General features: G+C 43.3%; 1 protein-coding gene across 1 annotated transcript; it reads left to right on the top strand.

Moving 5' to 3' along the window:
• The first annotated feature begins 14655 nt into the window (after positions 1-14655).
• LOC135711646 (uncharacterized) lies at positions 14656-15595 on the top strand. Its single transcript, XM_065234517.1, has 2 exons — positions 14656-15070; positions 15135-15595. The coding sequence occupies exons 1-2, from the start codon at positions 14656-14658 to the stop codon at positions 15593-15595; spliced, it is 876 nt and encodes a 291-aa protein (XP_065090589.1).
• Positions 15596-19479: the final 3884 nt, after the last annotated feature.

A 19479-nucleotide genomic window follows, 5' to 3' on the forward strand; every position in this document is an offset into this window, starting at 1 on the left:
CCCTTGTTCCCTAATTTAAATTGCCACATCCTTTTCCTTTCCGATTTCTAAAATTTCAAATAATTTTTAAAATAAATTGAGTGGACTTTCAGTTTACATTATCAGCCTTTTTTTGGAAGGGAGTATCTCTCGGGGGGAAGGGGTTTATTGTAAAAATATACCGATGAAGTGACATATTTTGGTGTTAGAGATCTTTATATCACGAGATCCCAACCATAAAGGGTTTTGCTTCCTTCTGCAAAGATATTCAGAAATGATCAAGTTGCACCATGTTAAATACATATTGCCGTCGACCCGTGGTGATAAGACCGTTTTTAATCTGAACAATATTTAATTTGAAACTCGCTAATCTGCACGCCGTGCAAACTAAAAACGGGTCAAACGTCATTCAAGTTATGGAATGAAATAAACCGAAATGGAACATTTTGAAACGGAGCGCATAATCAAAACAAAACAGGTAATAATGCTACCACAGAATACCTTTTCTGATGGTCATAGGGCTACTAGAAGTAAGGTGGCGCTAGTGTGACATTTATCTTTCATTGATTGCCCTAACTTATCATCTTGAGTAGATAGAAGTGCCCGTCTTGAGCAAAGTTGATCAGATGGACAAGACCTATCCTAAGGTAAAGAGTTCAGCTCATAATTTATTCACCAGGCAGTGCTAGTGCGACATTCATGTTTCTGTGTTTGTCCTAACTTAACATATGGTTCCCGTCTTTGGTATAGATGTTCAGATGGACAAAAACTATTGGCAAATCAAAGTTGCCACTCGTGGAGAATAGAAGAACTATGAGAGTGATGATGGTTTCAAAATTTTACACGGTGAGGTATACGAGTGCAATCTTAAAATGCTTTTATTTTGCAAATGGAGCATTTTATTTAAATCTGGTTGATGCTATGTTAGTAGAAAACTTAAGGACTACTCAATAGACAAATAATACAGAAAAATTAATTTCTTTTCAGATTTTTAGGTGTACACATAGATTTGAGCTTTTCTACCACTGTAGCAGCAACCAGATTTAAATAAAATGTTCCATTTGCAAAATAAAAGTATTTTAAGATTGCATTCGTATACTTCCCCGTGGAAAATTTTGAAACCATCATCACTGTTATAATTCTTCTATTCTCCACGAGTGCCAACTTTGATTTGTCAATTCTCGAGTAAAGAATTTAGATGAAAACTTACTCATCAGGTGTAAGAGATGAACTAGCCTATGGCTAAAAATCTCTCTAATAAAGAAAAAAAAACTCATCAGGTGGCGCTAGTGTGACATTCATTTTGAATTATTTGCCCTAACTTAATATCGTGACTAGATATAAAGTTTCCATCTTCGGCAAAGATGTTCAGATGAACAAGATCTATTTTACAGTAAAGAGTTCAGTTCAGAATTCACTCACCAGGCAGTGTCAGTATGACATTAATTTTTCATTGTTTGCCCAAGGGGTGGTCACTCTACACACTTATTTTGCACCAAAATTTGTCTCAGTGTGCCTCAAGTGTGCCAGTCATCGGACTGACTTTGTTTGTGAACCTGGAGGATGAGGATAGGCCTCAGAATCTGACAACAGCGTGACTAGTACGGTGGACAATTTGTTTGGGCAGGTCATCAAGAATACTGCTACTGCGCAGCACTCGGATCGGCCCAGCTCTGTCTCTAGTATGTTGCAGTGCGATGAAGATTTAATCCACCGGGTAGGGCGCATACGGGTATGTGAAGCTGAACTACCGGAACTCGGATAGGTTGCTGGTGATTTCGAAGTTCATACTGCAGGAGAAGCTCGTGCCGCAGTTTATGGTTAAGACCGAGGAGAACCGGGAAATTCCGATGAAAATGTACCTGTGAATACGTGAAGCATCCGAACATTATCAACATGTTCGATTGGTTCGAGAACGAGAAGTTCTTCCAGCTTGTGTTGGAAATCCACGGTTCCGGGATGGATCTGTTCGAGTTTATCGATCGGAGACCCGAGATGACGGAATAGAAAATAACCATAAACGAACGGTTATCCAAATAATAGAACTATTCTCTACATGGTTTGGATGATATCCGGAACAAGTCGTTAAGCGAAATAACCATAATAATTTTATTAGGGAAGCTGGGTTGTTGGATCTTTCAAAAGATTGCTAATGCAGTTGCATTCCTGCTCTCATTGAACATTCTGAACCGGTTGATGCCCCGAGACGAGAACATTGTCATCGATCACAATTTCCATATCAAACTGATTGACTTCGGATCGGCGACTTGATTCTTTGCTCGACTATCGAGCTTTTCAGTCCATATTTTCGCTCGAGTTCTCGTTTCGATTTTGTTTCGTTTTGTGCTGTCACGTTGCGCCGTGGAAGGGTCGCCACCTTCTCGCGTTAAGGTGTATTCAGACTTGAGCGAGAGCGAGAGTAGCGGAGCAGACTTCGGGTATTCGGGTGCACTCGGCTCTCTGAAGATGACTTGTTTGCTACCACGCCACAGCGGGCTTCAAAAAATACGTTCTCGGCGATAGCTATGGAGCTCCCGCTCGGCGGAGATTCTTGCTCTCAATCTATCTCTCCATAGCATCGGCCGAAGAGAACGAGAACTGACAAAATAAAAACAGCAAGACTGCTGGAGTGATTCGAGATTCAGGCGTAACTGTTTTTCTAATAATAGCTTCAATCACCAATTCCTTATGAATAAAAAACTCGATTTCGCAAATAAACTATACCAACTGCTAGATTAATCACTACTATATCTGATTATGTTGTTATATTGCGAGAATGAGTTTTTATTCGCGAGAAATCGGAGATAGAAGTCATTGTTTACAAAACACAGTTACGCCCAAATCTCGAATCATTACGGTAAGTGTGCATTTGTTGTGCTGTCATAAGAAATAAATTACCGTGTACAGAAACTTCGTAGTCACGAATTACGCGAATTTGTTACCAACAACTTGTGAAAATGGTCCGGCTCAAGGCAGGATGTTCAAGGAGGATAGTTAAGGTTAGGGTGAGTTCTTTTGTTTTGGATTATTAGGTTAGATTTGTATGTAAAGTTAGTAAATAAAGGACATATTTCAAATTCATAAATCTAGTACATTGGCACATATTATTTGTAAACTAAACCTAACATAAATATATAACCCATATAATTAGTTACCCAGCCCTGTAAATGAAAGTTTGTAAATCTATGCATGCAAATAAACAACTATATAAATAAATAAAAAAAAATGTAAATAAAAATAAAAGACGGCAAAGTCCGCATTAAAATTACCAAGTTAAAAATCCACTAACCCCTCGACAACGGTCATTGTTTACGTTTCGAGTTAGACGCTTTTCACACGTATCCCCTGATATGTTCCTGAACATGCTTTTTGTGCTTTTCAATAGGTTGCTGCAGCTCCATTTTTGACAATATTTATCTTTATGACTAGTAACTTCATGCAAAGCCAGCTTCAAGAATATAAGAGACCAACATCGAAAGTCTGTGAAAAATTGCATCATGCTGTAAAGAATATAAATTCAGCACGATGCTGGCCTTCTTAACTCCTACTTATAAGGAAAGACCCACTATGTCGAATATTCAAGCACCAACTGATCAAAACATCCCTGGAACGTCGGTTCAAAATTCAGCTGATCATGAAGACCTCGGTCCCGGACATAGATGAGTCTTCAGAAGAAGTTCGCAAGAGAAAAATAAGTAAAAAAAGACATCAGCCTGAACCGTCGACACCGAGACCTTCGTCAATATTGATGAAATATAGTCCAGAGAAACGCCAAACCGAGGACCATGTAGACATGTTTCTGGTTGCCATTGGAAAAACGCTGAAAAATCTGCCACTTCTGTTCCAGAATAGAGCCAAGTCGGCGATCTTTGCAATAGTGCAAAAGTATGAGTTGGATTATCTTCAGGAATACAACAAAGAAAGAAATGCTCCAGCCAACCTCGAAGACAGCTTCTCCAACATAAACGAAGCAAGCAATGCCCTGCACAACTTGGAAGAAAACTTTTCTGACATCAGCGAAGAAAGAAATGCTCCACTAAATCTTGAAGACAGCTTTCCTGACATCATCGAAGCAAGAAATACTCCAGCCAGCGTCGAAGACAGTCACCCATATTCTTGTTTTCGTTCGAACCGTATTTTTCATACAAAAAAAGTTTTTTCTTTGTTTGGAAAATACGGTTCGAACGAAAACAAGAATATAGGTGAGTATCTCCAATACCAACGAAGGAAGAAATACTCCACACAACCTTGAAGACAGCTTCTCCAACATCCACAAACAGAATGCTCAAACAAAACTTGAAGGCAGCTTCCCGGACATCAACAAAGAACGAGATGATCCATCCGATCTTGAAGACAGCTTTACCGACATCAACGAAGAAAGAGATGCTACAGCTACCCAAAAGATACTCTATGATGTGAAGCATCATACTAAAAAAAATCAGCATTGCATGTTATTGTTTACTCCATTCTTGAAATAGGGTCTGCTGGGGGCTGAAGCCGTTCTCTACCATATCATGAATTTAAATTTATTATAAATCAAAAGTTGGGCTTAGACAATACACGTCAATTGATCAACTCAGTTGAATTCAATTGGCTTGAAAAGTTAAGCCTGGTCCAATTTGTTTTTTTTATATCTTTATTAAGGAGACTTTCAGCCGTTGGGTGGCTCGTCTCCGACCCAATTTGTTTCAATACAAGTGAGTTGATCAAGGCAGTTGATTGGGCATTGTTCAAACGTACGTGTTAATTCAACTGATTTGATCAATTGACGTGCCTTATCTAAACCTGGCTTAAGTCAATCAATCAACTCACTTGACTCAACCGACTTGACTTCAATTCGATTGAATCAGCTTGCTTAAGCTTGGTTTAAAGGAGACAAGTCAGTTGATAATCTCACTTGGATTCAGCGATTCGTCCAAGGACTTGGTAAAGAAGTCAGCTAATTGGTTCTCACTTGCAATTGGTTCTATCAGCAGCTTCCCAGCGGTGACAAGATCCCGAAGAAAATGATTTTTGATATCAATATGCTTCACTCTCTTGCTCTCCACGTTCTTAGCCATGCCGATGCACCCACGATTGTCTTCATATATGGCAACTGGCTCGATCTGCTTTTCACCCAAATCGCCTAGGACACCAATCAACCATATTGCTTCCGATGCTGCAGCGCTTAACGCCACATACTCTGCTTCACTTGATGAAGTGGCGACCGTCGTTTGTTTTTTACTAGACCAGGCAACAGTCGATCCAAACACCTGGAAGACAAATCCGCTCACTGACTTCCTGTCCTCGGTATCGGTAGCCCAGTCTGCATCCGCGAACCCAACTAGTGGTTTTGCTTGAACATCCCGGGTTTTTTTTTTCCTCTGTTCGGGACATAAAACCACTGCGACCAGTAATTTGATCTATTGTAGTATATCCCGTGTCCTTAGTTTAGTGCATGTCGTATTACTCCATCACTATTGAGAAATGATGAAGTATTCGGTTTTGATACAGTTGTCATTCTTGCCTTTATCGCAAGGAATCGATTCTAATTGAAAGGTCCCGCTATTTATACCCTTCGGAGTGTTGAAACACCCTCCAAAGGCGCGCCCCTTTGTCAGTCAAAATTGGATTCCTTAGCAAAAAAAACAAGACATGACACCGATAATGATCATGCATCAGAACCCTAGTCTTAACCACTTCAAACTAGGAAACAACGAATAGAAGATTAGGAATCACATAGGTGAAGACTAACTAACTCATTTTTTCCTTGTTTCAAGATCATCCTCGGTCCACGCAACCCGAGGACTTATCACTATCAACAAGGCATAAAAAGTAACAAGGACTAAGATGTGTTCCTTTGATTACTGTAAAATCCTGTTCCCCTAGTTTGAAGTAGTCAAGACTAGGAATCGGTGGTAGATCTTACATCCCGTAACGTACCACGAAAAGGTGATCTACCCACGTTACGGGGAACATCCCGGGTTAAAGTCAAGCAATGATCCATCGTCCCTCTCAGGTAACGCACTACTCGCTTGAGCGCGGTCCAGTGCTGTTGTCCGGGTTGAGCTTGGAATCTCCCCAGGTACCCGACAGGATAGCAAATGTCCGATCTCGTTGATACCATCACGTACATTAAACTTCCTAGTAGCTCACGATACGGTACTCCATTAGCTTCGGAAACTTGACGATAAAGCTGCAACCCTTTCTCCATCGGGGTCCTTGTAGGATTGCATTCCAACATGCCAAACTTCTGGAAGATCTTTTCTAGGCTTGCTTCTTGAGACAGCATCATCTTTCCGTCTTGTCGATTGTAGCGTATCTTCATGCCAAGGAAATGGCTAAGCTCTCCACAGTCGGTCATGGCGAACATCCAGGATAATTCGTTCTTCAATTTCAAAATTGTTGACAGCTTCGCTCCCGCTATGAGAAGGTCATCAACATATAGTACGACGAAAATGGCATCTTCCCCCCTCTCGTCGGTACGGGTGTACAGGCAATAATCGTGCTTGGAACGAATAAAACCTAACTTCAGCAGCGCTTGATTGAACTTCTCGTTCCAGCAGCGAGGGGACTGCTTCAAGCCATACAGACTCTTTTTCAATTTGCACACCATGTCAGCTCTCGCCTTGACGCCGTTCGGAACCGCCATGAATATTTTCTCTTGCAGCTCACCGTGAAGAAACGCTGTCTTCACATCCATTTGGTGGAAATGGAACCCTTTTTGAACACCGACAGCCAGCACAATACGGATTGTCGTCAGCTTCGCCACAGGTGCGTAGGTTTCGTTGTAGTCCAAACCGGCTTTCTGCAAGAAACCTTTGACAACCAACCTTGCTTTATAGCGCACAGGGTTTCCTTCTTCATCCTCTTTCTTGCGGAAGATCCACTTTGACTGCAGCGGTTTGACGCCGGTTGGGCATGGCACCGATTCCCATACCTTGTTGGCCTCCAGGGATTTCAGTTCTTCATCGATTGCATCCAGCCACAGTTTTTGGTCATTCCGCGCGTTGATTTCATTTCATTTACCTGGGAGCCTGCGCTCCCGTTCACCACGCCTAGTGTTTGACTCTGAACAGTCTTCACCTCTTGATTGTGAAGGGAGCGCCCCAGGTTTTTCAAGTTGCTCCTCAGGTTGTTCGTCTAGTTCAACCTCATCCTCGTCATCACTTAGCACAGGCATCGCGTCTTCGAACTCAACTTGCTGGTCATCTGGCTGCTCTTCCAATTCAGCTTGCTGGTCATCTTCGACGGTCGGATACAGCATTGGAATCACCAACGGTACCCTCGAATCTTGACTGTCTTCAAAAACGTACGGTAATGAATTCTCGTCAAATTTGATGTCACGGGCTACGAGGATTTTTCTTGACGTTCTATCCCAAAGGCGGTATCCGTTGGGAGCATAGCCCACCATCACCGCCTCGCGACTCTTGTTGTCCAGCTTTTTCCTGAGTTGACCTGGCACCCATGCAAATGCTTTGCATCCGAAAATCCTCAATTTCGATAGATCAGTTTTCACACCGGTCCAATACTCAGCAGGCGTACGGTTGTCCGATAGAGCAGCAGTAGGGCAACGATTTAATATATACGTACCGGTAAGCACTGCTTCGGACCACATGTACTTGGGCATATTCGAGTCGATCAGCATTGTCCTTACCTTTTCAATTAGCGTTCGATTGAACCTCTCGGCAACTCCGTTCTGTTGCGGAGAATATGCTACGGTTGGCTGGATTTGAATCCCCTTTCGCTTGTAGAATGCTTTTTGTTCCTTAGAACCGTACTCACGCCCTTGATCCACGGTTAGCTTGCTGATTCGTTTTTCTAACTGGGCGGTCACCATCGCTTCGTATTCTTGAAAACGACCAAAAACCTCGGACTTCTTCTTCATCACATAGATACACGCAAAGTGACTATAATCGTCGATGAATGAAACAAAATACTTCGATCCATCCCAGGCCGGAGGATTGATTGGTCCACACACGTCCGAGTGAATCCGCTCTAGTAGACGACTAGCTCTTTCACGAGTTCCGTCGAAGGGTTCTCTGCATTGCTTACCGAGCACGCAAGTGTCACAGATCCCGATAGCATTGACCTTCGGACCAAATCCTTCCGCCACACTATACCGGGCCACCGTGTTCATCGTGGTCTGACTGGCGTGACCCAAACGACGATGCCAGAGTTTTCCAGCGTCCGATGCGCATAGATTTGCGGTAGCTCCTGACACGTCCAAGTTTAAATCCAATTCGTACAAATTACCTCGTAGATGCGCTACTCCAATTACTGAGTCATTCTTTTTCATCATCGCTTGATGCTTTCCACCACGGTTTGTGAATAGTACGTCGATTCCCGCTTGGGACATCTTCTTCACGGATAGCAGGTTTCCTCTCAGCTCGGGCACGAAAATCACATTTTTCATTTCAAACTTCACACCTTCTCTTGATAGTCCAGTAACTTCACCTTCGTAATTTCCGATAATTGAAACACCATCTTTGGCTACATCGATCACGAACGGTTGTTTGAGTTTCCTCACCGACTGCATGCATTCCAAAGTGTTCACCAGATGGTCGCTGCATCCAGAATCCACAACGAAAACTGACCTCTTATGTTCCGTCTTCGTCGGCATCTTGTTCACCATGAATGAAACTGATTTGCTGTTAACGGCCACATTCACCTTACCTTCTGGCTTCTTAACATAGCAATCTTTTTGCATATGTCCCACCTTTCCGCAACGATGGCATTTTCCGGTAAACTTTTTGGTCTTCTTATTTCGCCCTCCGACAAACGCTGCACTCCTATCTTCACAAGAATCTTCCATCCGATCAGACCGCTTGGATTCCTCCGCCAACAATCGTTGCTTCGCGGTTTCCAACGTCAGGTCCTTTTCGTTTATATTCTCCAAAGCTGTTACCATGGAGTCGTAGCTATCGGGAAGGGTCAAAAATAACTGTGATACCGTATTGTTCTCCTCCAATTTCGCACCAGCGGTCTTGAGCTGCCGTACGATGTCGTCGAACTGCTGGAAATGATGCCGCATTGAAGTACCCTCCTTCATCCGAAGTCTTGCCAGTTGCTTCCGTAACAGAGTCTGACTTGCCACAGACTTCTTCGCGAAGGTGTCTTCAAGTGCCTTCCACATATCGCGAGCCGTCTCCTTGTCCCGTACTATGCCAAGACATTCATCGGAAAGGAATCCGACCAGTAGTGACTTCGCTTTCCGATCTGTCTGCATAAACTTCGCTCTTCCAGCATCCGTTGCACCAGGAACTTGCCCCGTAAGCGCTTCTGAAACTTCCGCCGCATCCAGGTAGAGTTGAACGCGAAAACGCCAGTTCTCAAAGTTCGATCCGTTTAGCTGCGGAATTCCAGAGCCTTCCTTCTTAGACGAGCCCATAACCTAAAGGAATACGGTGCGGATGGGGCGGACAGGAAATAACCAGGACAACACTTAACAATGAACAAGTTTTATTGACGATAAAGTTATCTTGGTATGACTGCTCTCTTCAGTGTCTTGATATGGAATGACGCTAAAAAATTGATTGGAGTTTTCAAGACAGCAATCCAACGCCTACTTTGTTAACATAATTGAATTCATGTGAGTTGATCAATTGACTTGCCTTGCCTAAATCCAACTTTAAGCTGAGTTTATACGAGGCCACTTGACGTTAAATGACTTGAACACGATTTGAACCAAACCATGCAATTCAACTGACTTGATCAACTCATTTGACTTTAATGAAATTTGAATGAGATACAAAGAAGAAAACATACCGGAGGGTAACAGCTTGATCGCGCACGAAAGGACCCAATTTGTACGTTGTGTGATAGTAGAAAATAATGATTTACGATAGATTTACTGACCGTCCTGCCATGGCGGAGGTAAAAGTACTACAGACGTTTATTTACTGTAACATAACAAGAACAGTACATAATAAGCTATAACAATGATACGGGGACAAGTGGTGACATCTATGGGTAGGCACAGTACCTATTTTATGTTAAAGGTAGAGGCAGTAGTAGTCGCCTGCACGAACACTGCTAATCTTGCACGAGGTGATATAGCTGATATGAAAAAAGTGTCCTTTTTTTGTATGTATATTTTAATTTTGTTCAAAATCGCTTCGAAGCATTGCTCTGACATCCTGAAATATTCGTGGTATTTTCGCGGGTTTGCTACCAGCTCATGATACAGTGTAGCGAATTCACCTTCAGTAGGGTAGGGCGCTACTTCATCGTAATCGCCCATTTCCGTTCTATCGGTCAGAAAATATCACTAATATCAATGATTTCACCGTGCACAAATGAATAATAGGTTTGTTCCGATGCATTGGTTCATTAGCTACAACATTAATCCTATTAGAGCGCATTGTATGAATATTTACGCTCATTGTTCTCAAAACAAAAGAAGCCCTCCTAGTGAATCCCCTTTTTCTAAGTTGATCCGTAGGACGAAGGAAATCTAATGGCGTTTCAATGCGTTAGGACGGCATTGAAACTCGTAGGACGAATTTAGAATCAAGAAGCAGTATTAGATTTTAAACAATATCTCAACAATTTGTGACTCTTTATCAAATCCAACGGTCAGTATGGAACGGTGAATAAATTTAGAAGTCATATTTGACAGCAATATTCCATTTTTTGTTCAAACCCGTTTAAAAAAGAGAGGTTAAGCGCGGGTTGTGCTTAGTAGGACGGAAACTAGATCAAAAACCCTATTACGTTTTTTCCACGCATCATGGACCCACTTTCGTTTTTTAACTGGTTGCTCCTGGTCGTATTCTTCTTCCTCCTCTTCTAAAGCAATCGCAATCATTGCTAACTCTTCGTCTGAGAATTCGTAAAGCTCCATTCTACCTGTTTGATCTATCAAGCAAAACAAACAATTAGGATCTGTTGATACATGCAGCGATGCCATGTATATGGAATTTTCCTTAGATCTACAGAATTGGCCGAGTTTTGCGAGAATATGGATCGGTAGGCAAAATATACGGCATTAATGAGGTTTTTCACGCAGTCCTACAGAATTATGCTTTTTCAACGTCAAATATCCAGCTCGCGCTCATCACTTCCGACATATATCACATCTACGGAATGGCCTTCAAAGAAATATATGTATGTGCGCAATTCCCTACGAATTCGCAAATCGGTTTATTTTTGTATTTTTTGATTTGGTTGAAAATTTGCAGAAACATTCCTAATGACCGACTATGCCATTTTGTATCTTCATATCGCCAATATGGATCCAGCCTTATGTTACCTGCTAACTCAGGATAAGGGATTTCAGGGTCGTTTATCGCTTGTTCCTTCACACACACAACACTAGCATAAGAGCTGACACTTCGAGCAGGAACATACGGTGATGGGAAGACCATCCACAAGAGAAGCACAAACCCAAATGGGGTGAACAAACCAAACTTTACAACCATAAATGCTCAAAAGCTGCGAAATTGAACCTCACTAGAGTATTCTTGAACGACGAGGCTTGATGGTTCCGTTATGAACGCGGAAGAGCCAGAATATGGGGAGTGTATACTTGCATGCTTCTAGCTACTTCTTCGGATCCATGACGATATTGGTAGTGGTGATGATGGTACTGGTGTTGCCTCGGCCTCCAAGGCAATGTTGATGGCGGTCGGAAATTCTCTACGCTACGCTCACCCAACAGTCTGCAATGCCAAGGATGATGATGTGTTCACCGGACAGTTCACTAAGGCGGCTGAAGGATGACGGTCCCCAGAGCACAACACAATGACGGTCGGTGATGACCACGCGGTCTCTATTCGTGATGTCTCATGCTGGCAAAAGATGGCGACAAAATGGCGTGTCGATATTGTCCGTGTCTCATCCACTCGGTTGTCAATGTGTTCAGCCACGTCGGCCGGCCGCCACGCAGAGTACACCAGTCGCGCCTTACTAGTGGTAATTCTGTAGAAGAGACCAACAAAACCGAAAAAGGCCCACTCGCTGGACGTTTTTCTTTTTGGTGTTTCGTTTGTTTGTCGGATTTTCTTTGTATATAGTTTTCTGTCTATTCTTTGGTAGCGTACTAACTTTTCACCCTAACGATCCGTACTATTTTAACAACACTAACTTTTTAACAAACGTCCGTACTAGATTAGACTACCTACTCGGAAATATTAACTCTACACACGCGCGCACTTCTACTCCGTTCCAGAGTCAACGTAAAAAGGTCTAATTTCTCTAAATTGCCGAGCTTATATTGAAATCAATCACCTGACTGAGCCGAACAATAATAATAAAATTCCGAAGTTTGACATTTGGGCTAATAATAGGCTTGCTCACCCCTTTTACACTTGTGCGCTACCTGTGGGTGAGCTTCTGGGACAAGTGGCGGATTATTTTTCCCGTTCAACTGCTCGACTGTCAAACTCTCATGCTGCGAATCATGAAAGAGGAACAGGCTCACTCACTCGCCAAGCCACTCGTGAGTGCCACTGTTCCAGTGTGGTTAGTACTTTTGAAAAGGGTGTATTCGTTTTATACGGTAATAAGTATTATTATTATTATTTAACTTTATTAAAGAGGCTTTCAGCCTTGGGCTGGTTCGCCTCCAAACGGTAATAAGTATGTGGAGGAGCCTACAAGTAATAATTTGGAACCACTGGTTACACTTATTTTTGAAAAGGGCCTATAGAAAAGTATCAAGCTTACACGGGAAAAAAATCCAATCTCCGAAATAAGACAAATGACTCATGATTTCATGAACACAGCATATTCTCATGTTATGAAAATACACTATGAATAATATTCATGCTATCATGAGCAACTTTTGCGTAACGCAGCAAACATTCCCAAAATCATGAATCATCCGAGTTGAAATCATGAGCTAAATTCAAAGGTTTAACTTTTAACCAAAAAATGTAAAAAGAATAAAATAAAGCATCAAACTGCATTCGAACCAAAAACCTTGAGATCACTAAACCCACACTTTGACCACTAGACTATCAGTACTTGTATAAGATAGAAAAAAAATAAGGTAAGGTATAAATATAAGGTATAAGAGCTACCTATGTAGTGCGGTTTATGAACACGGTTTGCCAAGTACGTGTAACGTTTGTAGCGGTCTTGATTCCTCTGCATTATGAAATCATGAATCATTGTTACGATTTCATGGGATGGCAAGTTTTTTCATTTCATGATTTTTTATTCATGAAAATGGAAACGGATTTGTTTCCGTGTGAAGAATTTTTTCGAAGGATTGGAGTACTTGTTGCTTTCGTTGTTAGACAAGAATCCCAAAACCCAGAAGCTACTGGAGATGGTATGAATGACGCAGGAAATCAATTGTTCACAGTTCAATTTTGCCAAAATCGTCCCCTGCAAACCCATACGAAATTAATCCGTAGAAGTGCTACGTAAATGCGAATATCTGATCCAGTCTGACGGGACTGTCCACGTCGCCATCGAAAGATGGTGGATGATGCCGATGGTGAAGATAACGATGAGCATGTACACAGAAATGATTCGTTCATGGATCCCGAAGACGGGACTGTCCACGTCGCTGCACAGCCTATCGATGATGGATGATGTCGATGGTGAAAATAACCACAGAGATGATTCGCTCATGGATCCCGACCAGATACTGGACGATGAAATTTTTCCTCTCTCGCACCATTGGTCCAGATGACGATATGAGAGATGAATATTCTTTCCATGGGCCTCACCAGTTTGTATCTAAGAAAACCGGACGTGCATCAGTATGTCCGATGGTGATCGGATTGGTCAACAATCAACAACAGGAGCTGTATTACTACTAGAAGACAATTGTGATACAGAAGATAGAGCGATACTGTTGGTGGTGTTGGATGATGATGGTGACGATAAGCATGAGGATGGCGGTGGTGACAGATAAAATCAAAACAAAACACTTCGCGAGAGTGCTTCCAGTTGTCATGTTTGGTTTATTGAAGACAAGCCAAGATAATTGTTCCACAGTATTCTTCTTCTAAGAGCAGTAAAATTAATTAATATTGAAACATTTTTTCGCAAATTAATTGAAAAAAAAGCCTTCCCATGATAGATGTAGAGATGCGGAAGTCACAAGCAACGACGTCTGTCAAACTAAAAATACTTCTTTTACCCGAAGACCGGCCGAACAATGCACACTAAGACTGGATTGCTAATCCAAAGCCCCGTTCATTCGGTTCTCTGTGCAAATTTCGCTGGATTTGGTCGATCGCGGATGTCCATTCAATACCTGTAAATGAATCCGTTATTAAAAGCAGCTATCAGCGTTTGTCAGCCAATCAATTTACACTGTTGATTGCTAGTAGAATCTCATGTTGGAACAAAATACGATATCTCGTGGTATCATCATATCTCCATCAACCGACTGTCTTCAAAGAAAAAAAACAGTAGTACTTTTGCTATGAAGTAACTTTTCATAAAAAATCACCAAACCCACATCTTTTGCAATTCAATGACCCAAAAGTGCACCATCTGACAGGGTCGTATTCAAATTTAAACCAACAAAATACTCACTTTCTTGCAAGCTGTCATAAATCGTAAAATTGTTCAATCGATAAACTCCTTCGGTATCACCACTCTCAGTCAATTGCGATACACCCCTGGTTTTTATCGAAATGACGCTGCACTGATCTCGAACCCTCAAAGTATAAATACTCGCTCCCAATCGTTTCCCATTCAATAGTCCTCTCAGCGGACAAGTTACCAGTAACGATGAAGTTCCCAGAAACATCGCTTGTGCTAGTCGTGCTGTTGGCGCTATCTGCAGGTGTATCCTGTCTTAAGTATTCGTCGTCGTTTTCGGGGATTGCCAAACAGGTACTCGGTCAAGAAGAGTTGCCCATTGAGGACGATAATGAAGCGCAGGAATATCTGTCACAGCCAGGAAATGAAAGCAATGTAGAATGGGATCCAATTTGTCCCCTGGAAGGAAGCGGGGCTGTTTGTTTGGATTGCAGCCAGATTTCGGTTTGCTTAAGAGGAAAAGTGCTTCCGGCACGGGATTGTCCGAAGGATGTTCCTTACTGTGTGAATTCAGCGTTGGGAGGTTATTGCTCGGCGAAGCCGGACGAGGAACGGGAAGGCTGCCGAACTAATTTCCAGTGTTCGTCGGAGGGATACTTCCCAGGTAAGTCAAGGCTCTAAGCTATGGCGATGATTTCGGTTGATTTAATTGATTTGTACGTGAACAGATCCACACAACTGCAACTTCTTCTACCTGTGCGATTCGGATTTCAAGGCCACCAAGTACGACTGCATGCCTGGCTACATGTACGATATGGTGCAGAGGAATTGCCGTAGACAGACCCATGCGCAGGAATGCAAGAAACTGGACTGCGGGAAGTCCAACGGAGTATGGGTATATTACGAAAGCAACAAGCAGTACTACGGCTACTGCTACCAGACGGAGACCGCATCGGAAGAAGTAGTACTGTTCAAATGCAGTGACGGGGCCGAGTTTGACGGGCAGCAGTGCCAGTTCAAGTGCAGAGCGGAGGGGAAGTTTGCCGATACGCAGGATTACACGAGATACTTCGAGTGCTACTACGTTGGATTTACACTGCACTCGCGAGTGAAGGCTTGTCCCAAGGGAATGGTTTTCGATACCAAGGCCAAATTCTGTTTACCTTCTCGAGGAATGTTGTATCATTAACCCTTGTTCCCTAATTTAAATTGCCACATCCTTTTCCTTTCCGATTTCTAAAATTTCAAATAATTTTTAAAATAAATTGAGTGGACTTTCAGTTTACATTATCAGCCTTTTTTTGGAAGGGAGTATCTCTCGAGGGGAAGGGGTTTATTGTAAAAATATACCGATGAAGTGACATATTTTGGTGTTAGAAATCTTTATATCACGAGATCCCAACCATAAAGGGTTTTGCTTCCTTCTACAAAGATATTAAAAAATGATCAAGTTGCACCATGTTAACATATTGCCGTCGACCACTGCACGCCGTGCATACTAAAAATGGGTCAAGCCTCATTCAAGTTATGGAATGAAATAAACCGAAATGGAACATTTTGAAACGGAGCGCATAATCAATACAAAACAGCTAATAATGCTACCAGACAATACCTTTTCTGATGGTCATAGGGCTACTAGAAGTAAGGTGGCGCTAGTGTGACATTTATCTTTCATTGATTGCTCTAACTTATCATGTTGAGTAGAGAGAAGTGCCCGTCTTGAGCAAAGTTGTTCAGATGGACAAGACCTATCCTAAGGTAAAGAGTTCAGCTCATAATTTATTCACCAGGCAGTGCTAGGGTGACATTCATGTTTCTATGTTTGTCCTAACTTAACATATGGTTCCTGTCTTTGGTAAAGTTGTTCATATGGACAAAAACTATCCTAAAGTAAAGAGTTTAGATGAAAACTCACTCATCAGGCGGCGCTAGTTTGACATTCGGTTTGAATTGTTTGTCCTAATTTAATATCGTGACTAGATATAAAGTTTCCGTCTTCGGCAATGATGTTCAGATGAACAAGATCTATTTTACAGTAAAGAGTTCAGTTCAGAATTCACTCACCAGGCAGTGTCAGTATGACATTAATGTTTCATTGTTTGCCCAAGGGGTGGTCACTCTAAACACTTATTTTGCGTCAAAATGTGTCTCAGTGTGCCTCAAGTGTGCCAGTCATCCAGCCCAGTGGCAGGCGCGTAGGCAACATGTTATACCGTGACAGCGGGCCCAGTACAGCAAAATAAATGATTTGAGCCCGGGACATGCTGCCTACTGTCAAACACTACTGTTGATATAGGCCTTGTCACTGGCCTGCAGTCATCGGACTGACTTTGTTTGTGAACCTGGAGGGTGAGGATAGGCCTCAGAATCTGACAACAGCGTGACTAGTACGGTGGACAATTTGTTTGGGCAGGCCATCAAGAATACTGCTACTGCGCAGCACTCGAATCGGCCCAGCTCTGTCTCTAGTATGTTGCAGTGCGATGAAGATTTAATCCACGGAGAGTACAGCAAATATTACACGCTAAAAAGGCACACCGGGAAGGGCGCATACGGGTATGTGAAGCTGAACTACCGGAACTCGGATAGGTTGCTGGTGATTTCGAAGTTCATACTGCAGGAGAAGCTCGTGCCGCAGTTTATGGTTAAGACCGAGGAGAACCGGGAAATTCCGATGAAAATGTACCAGTTGACGCACGTGAATCATCCGAACATTGTCAACATGTTCGATTGGTTCGAGAACGACAAGTTCTTCCAGCTTGTGATGGAAATCCACGGTTCCGGGATGGATCTGTTCGAGTTTATCGATCGGAGACCCGTGATGACGGAGAACCCTAATAGAAAAAAACCATAAACGAGCGGTAATCCAAATAATAGAACTATTCCACAAATGGTTTGGATGATATCCGGAACAAGTCGTTTAGCAAAATAACCATAACAATTTTATTAGGGAAGCTGGGTTGTTGGATCTTCCAACAGATTGCTAATGCAGTTGCTTTCCTGCACTCATTGAACATTCTGCAACGGTTGATGCCCCGAGACGAGAACATTGTCATCGATCACAATTTCCATATCAAGCTGATTGACTTCGGAACGACGACGTGATTCTTTGCTCGACTGTCGAGCTTTTCAGTCCATATTTTCGCTCGAGTTCTCGTTTTGTGCTGTCACGTTGCGCCGTAGAAGGGTCGCCACCTTCTCGCGCTATGGCAAGTTTACTTGAAATTGCAAACACGAAGCAAATGGTGCGTAAAAGTGCCAATGAGACAGCAGACTTCAAAGAAGGTGCTAATCAAGCCGGATGACGCCGGAAAACGGGTACTGCAATCCAACCAGTATGCAGTACTCCGTTCCCATTGCTAGAAGAGAGCTGATTCCCCGACTTTTCACGCCGGCGAAGGATGTTGCCAAGCTGGGTGCCGAACTGGCAAAACACAAGCTGCTGCCTCGTTTCAAGCTTTGCACCAAAATCATGTGCTCCAGCCTGGAGGAGTACAAACAAATATGATGTTTCCTGAAGGACAACAACGTGGACTTCTTCACGCATGATCTGCCATCGAGCAAGCCACTGAAGGTGGTTTTGCGTGGATTACCGTCGTTCGAGGCGGCTGCAGTGAAATCCGAGCTGGAGCGGCTTGGGCTCAAACCTGAGGCGGTGTTCCCAATAAACCGGCGTTCCAACCACAACACCAGCTTCCGTGACCAGTTGTTCCTGGTACACTTCACGAAGGGATCCACGAGTCTAGCGGCTCTGAGATCCAAAATCCGGGACCTGTTTCAGGTCATCATCAGTTGGGAGCATTACAAATCCCAACATCGTGATGTTACGCAGTGTATGAACTGCCTCTCCTACGGCCATGGCACCAAAAACTGCCATATGAAGACTATCTGCGGCAAGTGTGCTGGAACTCACTCGACTTTGTCCTGTGAGCAAGATGATGACATCGAGCCAACGTGTGTCAACTGAGGTGGTAACCACCAAGCCTCCAATCGCGGATGTCCCAAGCGAGTGGAGTTCATCAATATCCGTCGGAAGGCTATGATCAATAATCAGCCCGGTCGCCTCCGTAATCATCGTTCACCTCCTGCACGCACGGAAGTCCAGTAACCAGCTCTCCAGCCCCGTCGACATGTTCCGAACTTAGAACCACTTCCGCTCAACAACCAACAAGTCAAGCATGTGAGTATTCCTAACAATCGAACAATCCAGCATCGTTTCGCTGCTGCTGCTGCCCAGCCAATGCCAGGTCCCTCCACCGCCCCTGGTTTATCATACGCTGGTGCTGTCTCAGGTGAGCCTGTCGACGATTCTCCGTTCACCTCGGAGGAACTTGTGACGCTCGTGGCCGAGGTCATCATCATCTTGCGCACCTGCAAGACTCGATCTGAACAGCTACATGCTGCCCTGTCCCTTGTCACTAAGTATGGACCGTGAAGCCATCAAGATCGTAAATTGGAACGCTTGCTCCTTGAAGAGCAAAAACATCGAGTTTGTTGAGTTTCTCAATGAACGAAACATCGACATTGCTATCATAACTGAAACCCACCTGAAGCCTGAAACAAACGTCTACCTTCCCGATTTCCGGCTCGTGAGGCTAGATCGAACCAACTCTGGAGGAGGAGGAGTGGCTATTGCAATAAGGAGAAACATCTGCTGTCGACTGATGCCCAGCTTTCAGCTGAAGATCATCGAAGCCGTAGGGGTGGAAGTTTCTACTCCTATCGGCCCCATCACCATCGTCGCGGCTTACTGCCCCAAACAAGTCAACATCAGGGACGGATCGGCAGGAGATCTGCGACGAGATATTATCAAGCTAACACGACGACGGGAAAACTTTATCATCGCTGGCGACCTGAACGCCAAACATCAAGCTTGGGGCAACAATCGGCGCAATCAAAACGGCACCATCCTGAACAACGACCTGCAGGAAGCGCAGTACAACATCTTGAGTCCGGAAACTCCCACCCGGTTGAGTCGGTCCGGTGTTCACGCTACCATCGATATCTTCATCAGCAACATGGGCAACAACATCGCTCAACCTATCACCTATCAGGAACTCAGCTCGGACCACT

Source organism: Ochlerotatus camptorhynchus, unplaced genomic scaffold (assembly GCF_037179485.1).
Source record: "Ochlerotatus camptorhynchus isolate MF236.1 unplaced genomic scaffold, CSIRO-AGI_Acam_v1.1 ptg000434l, whole genome shotgun sequence".
Taxonomy (NCBI): Eukaryota; Metazoa; Arthropoda; class Insecta; order Diptera; family Culicidae; genus Ochlerotatus; species Ochlerotatus camptorhynchus.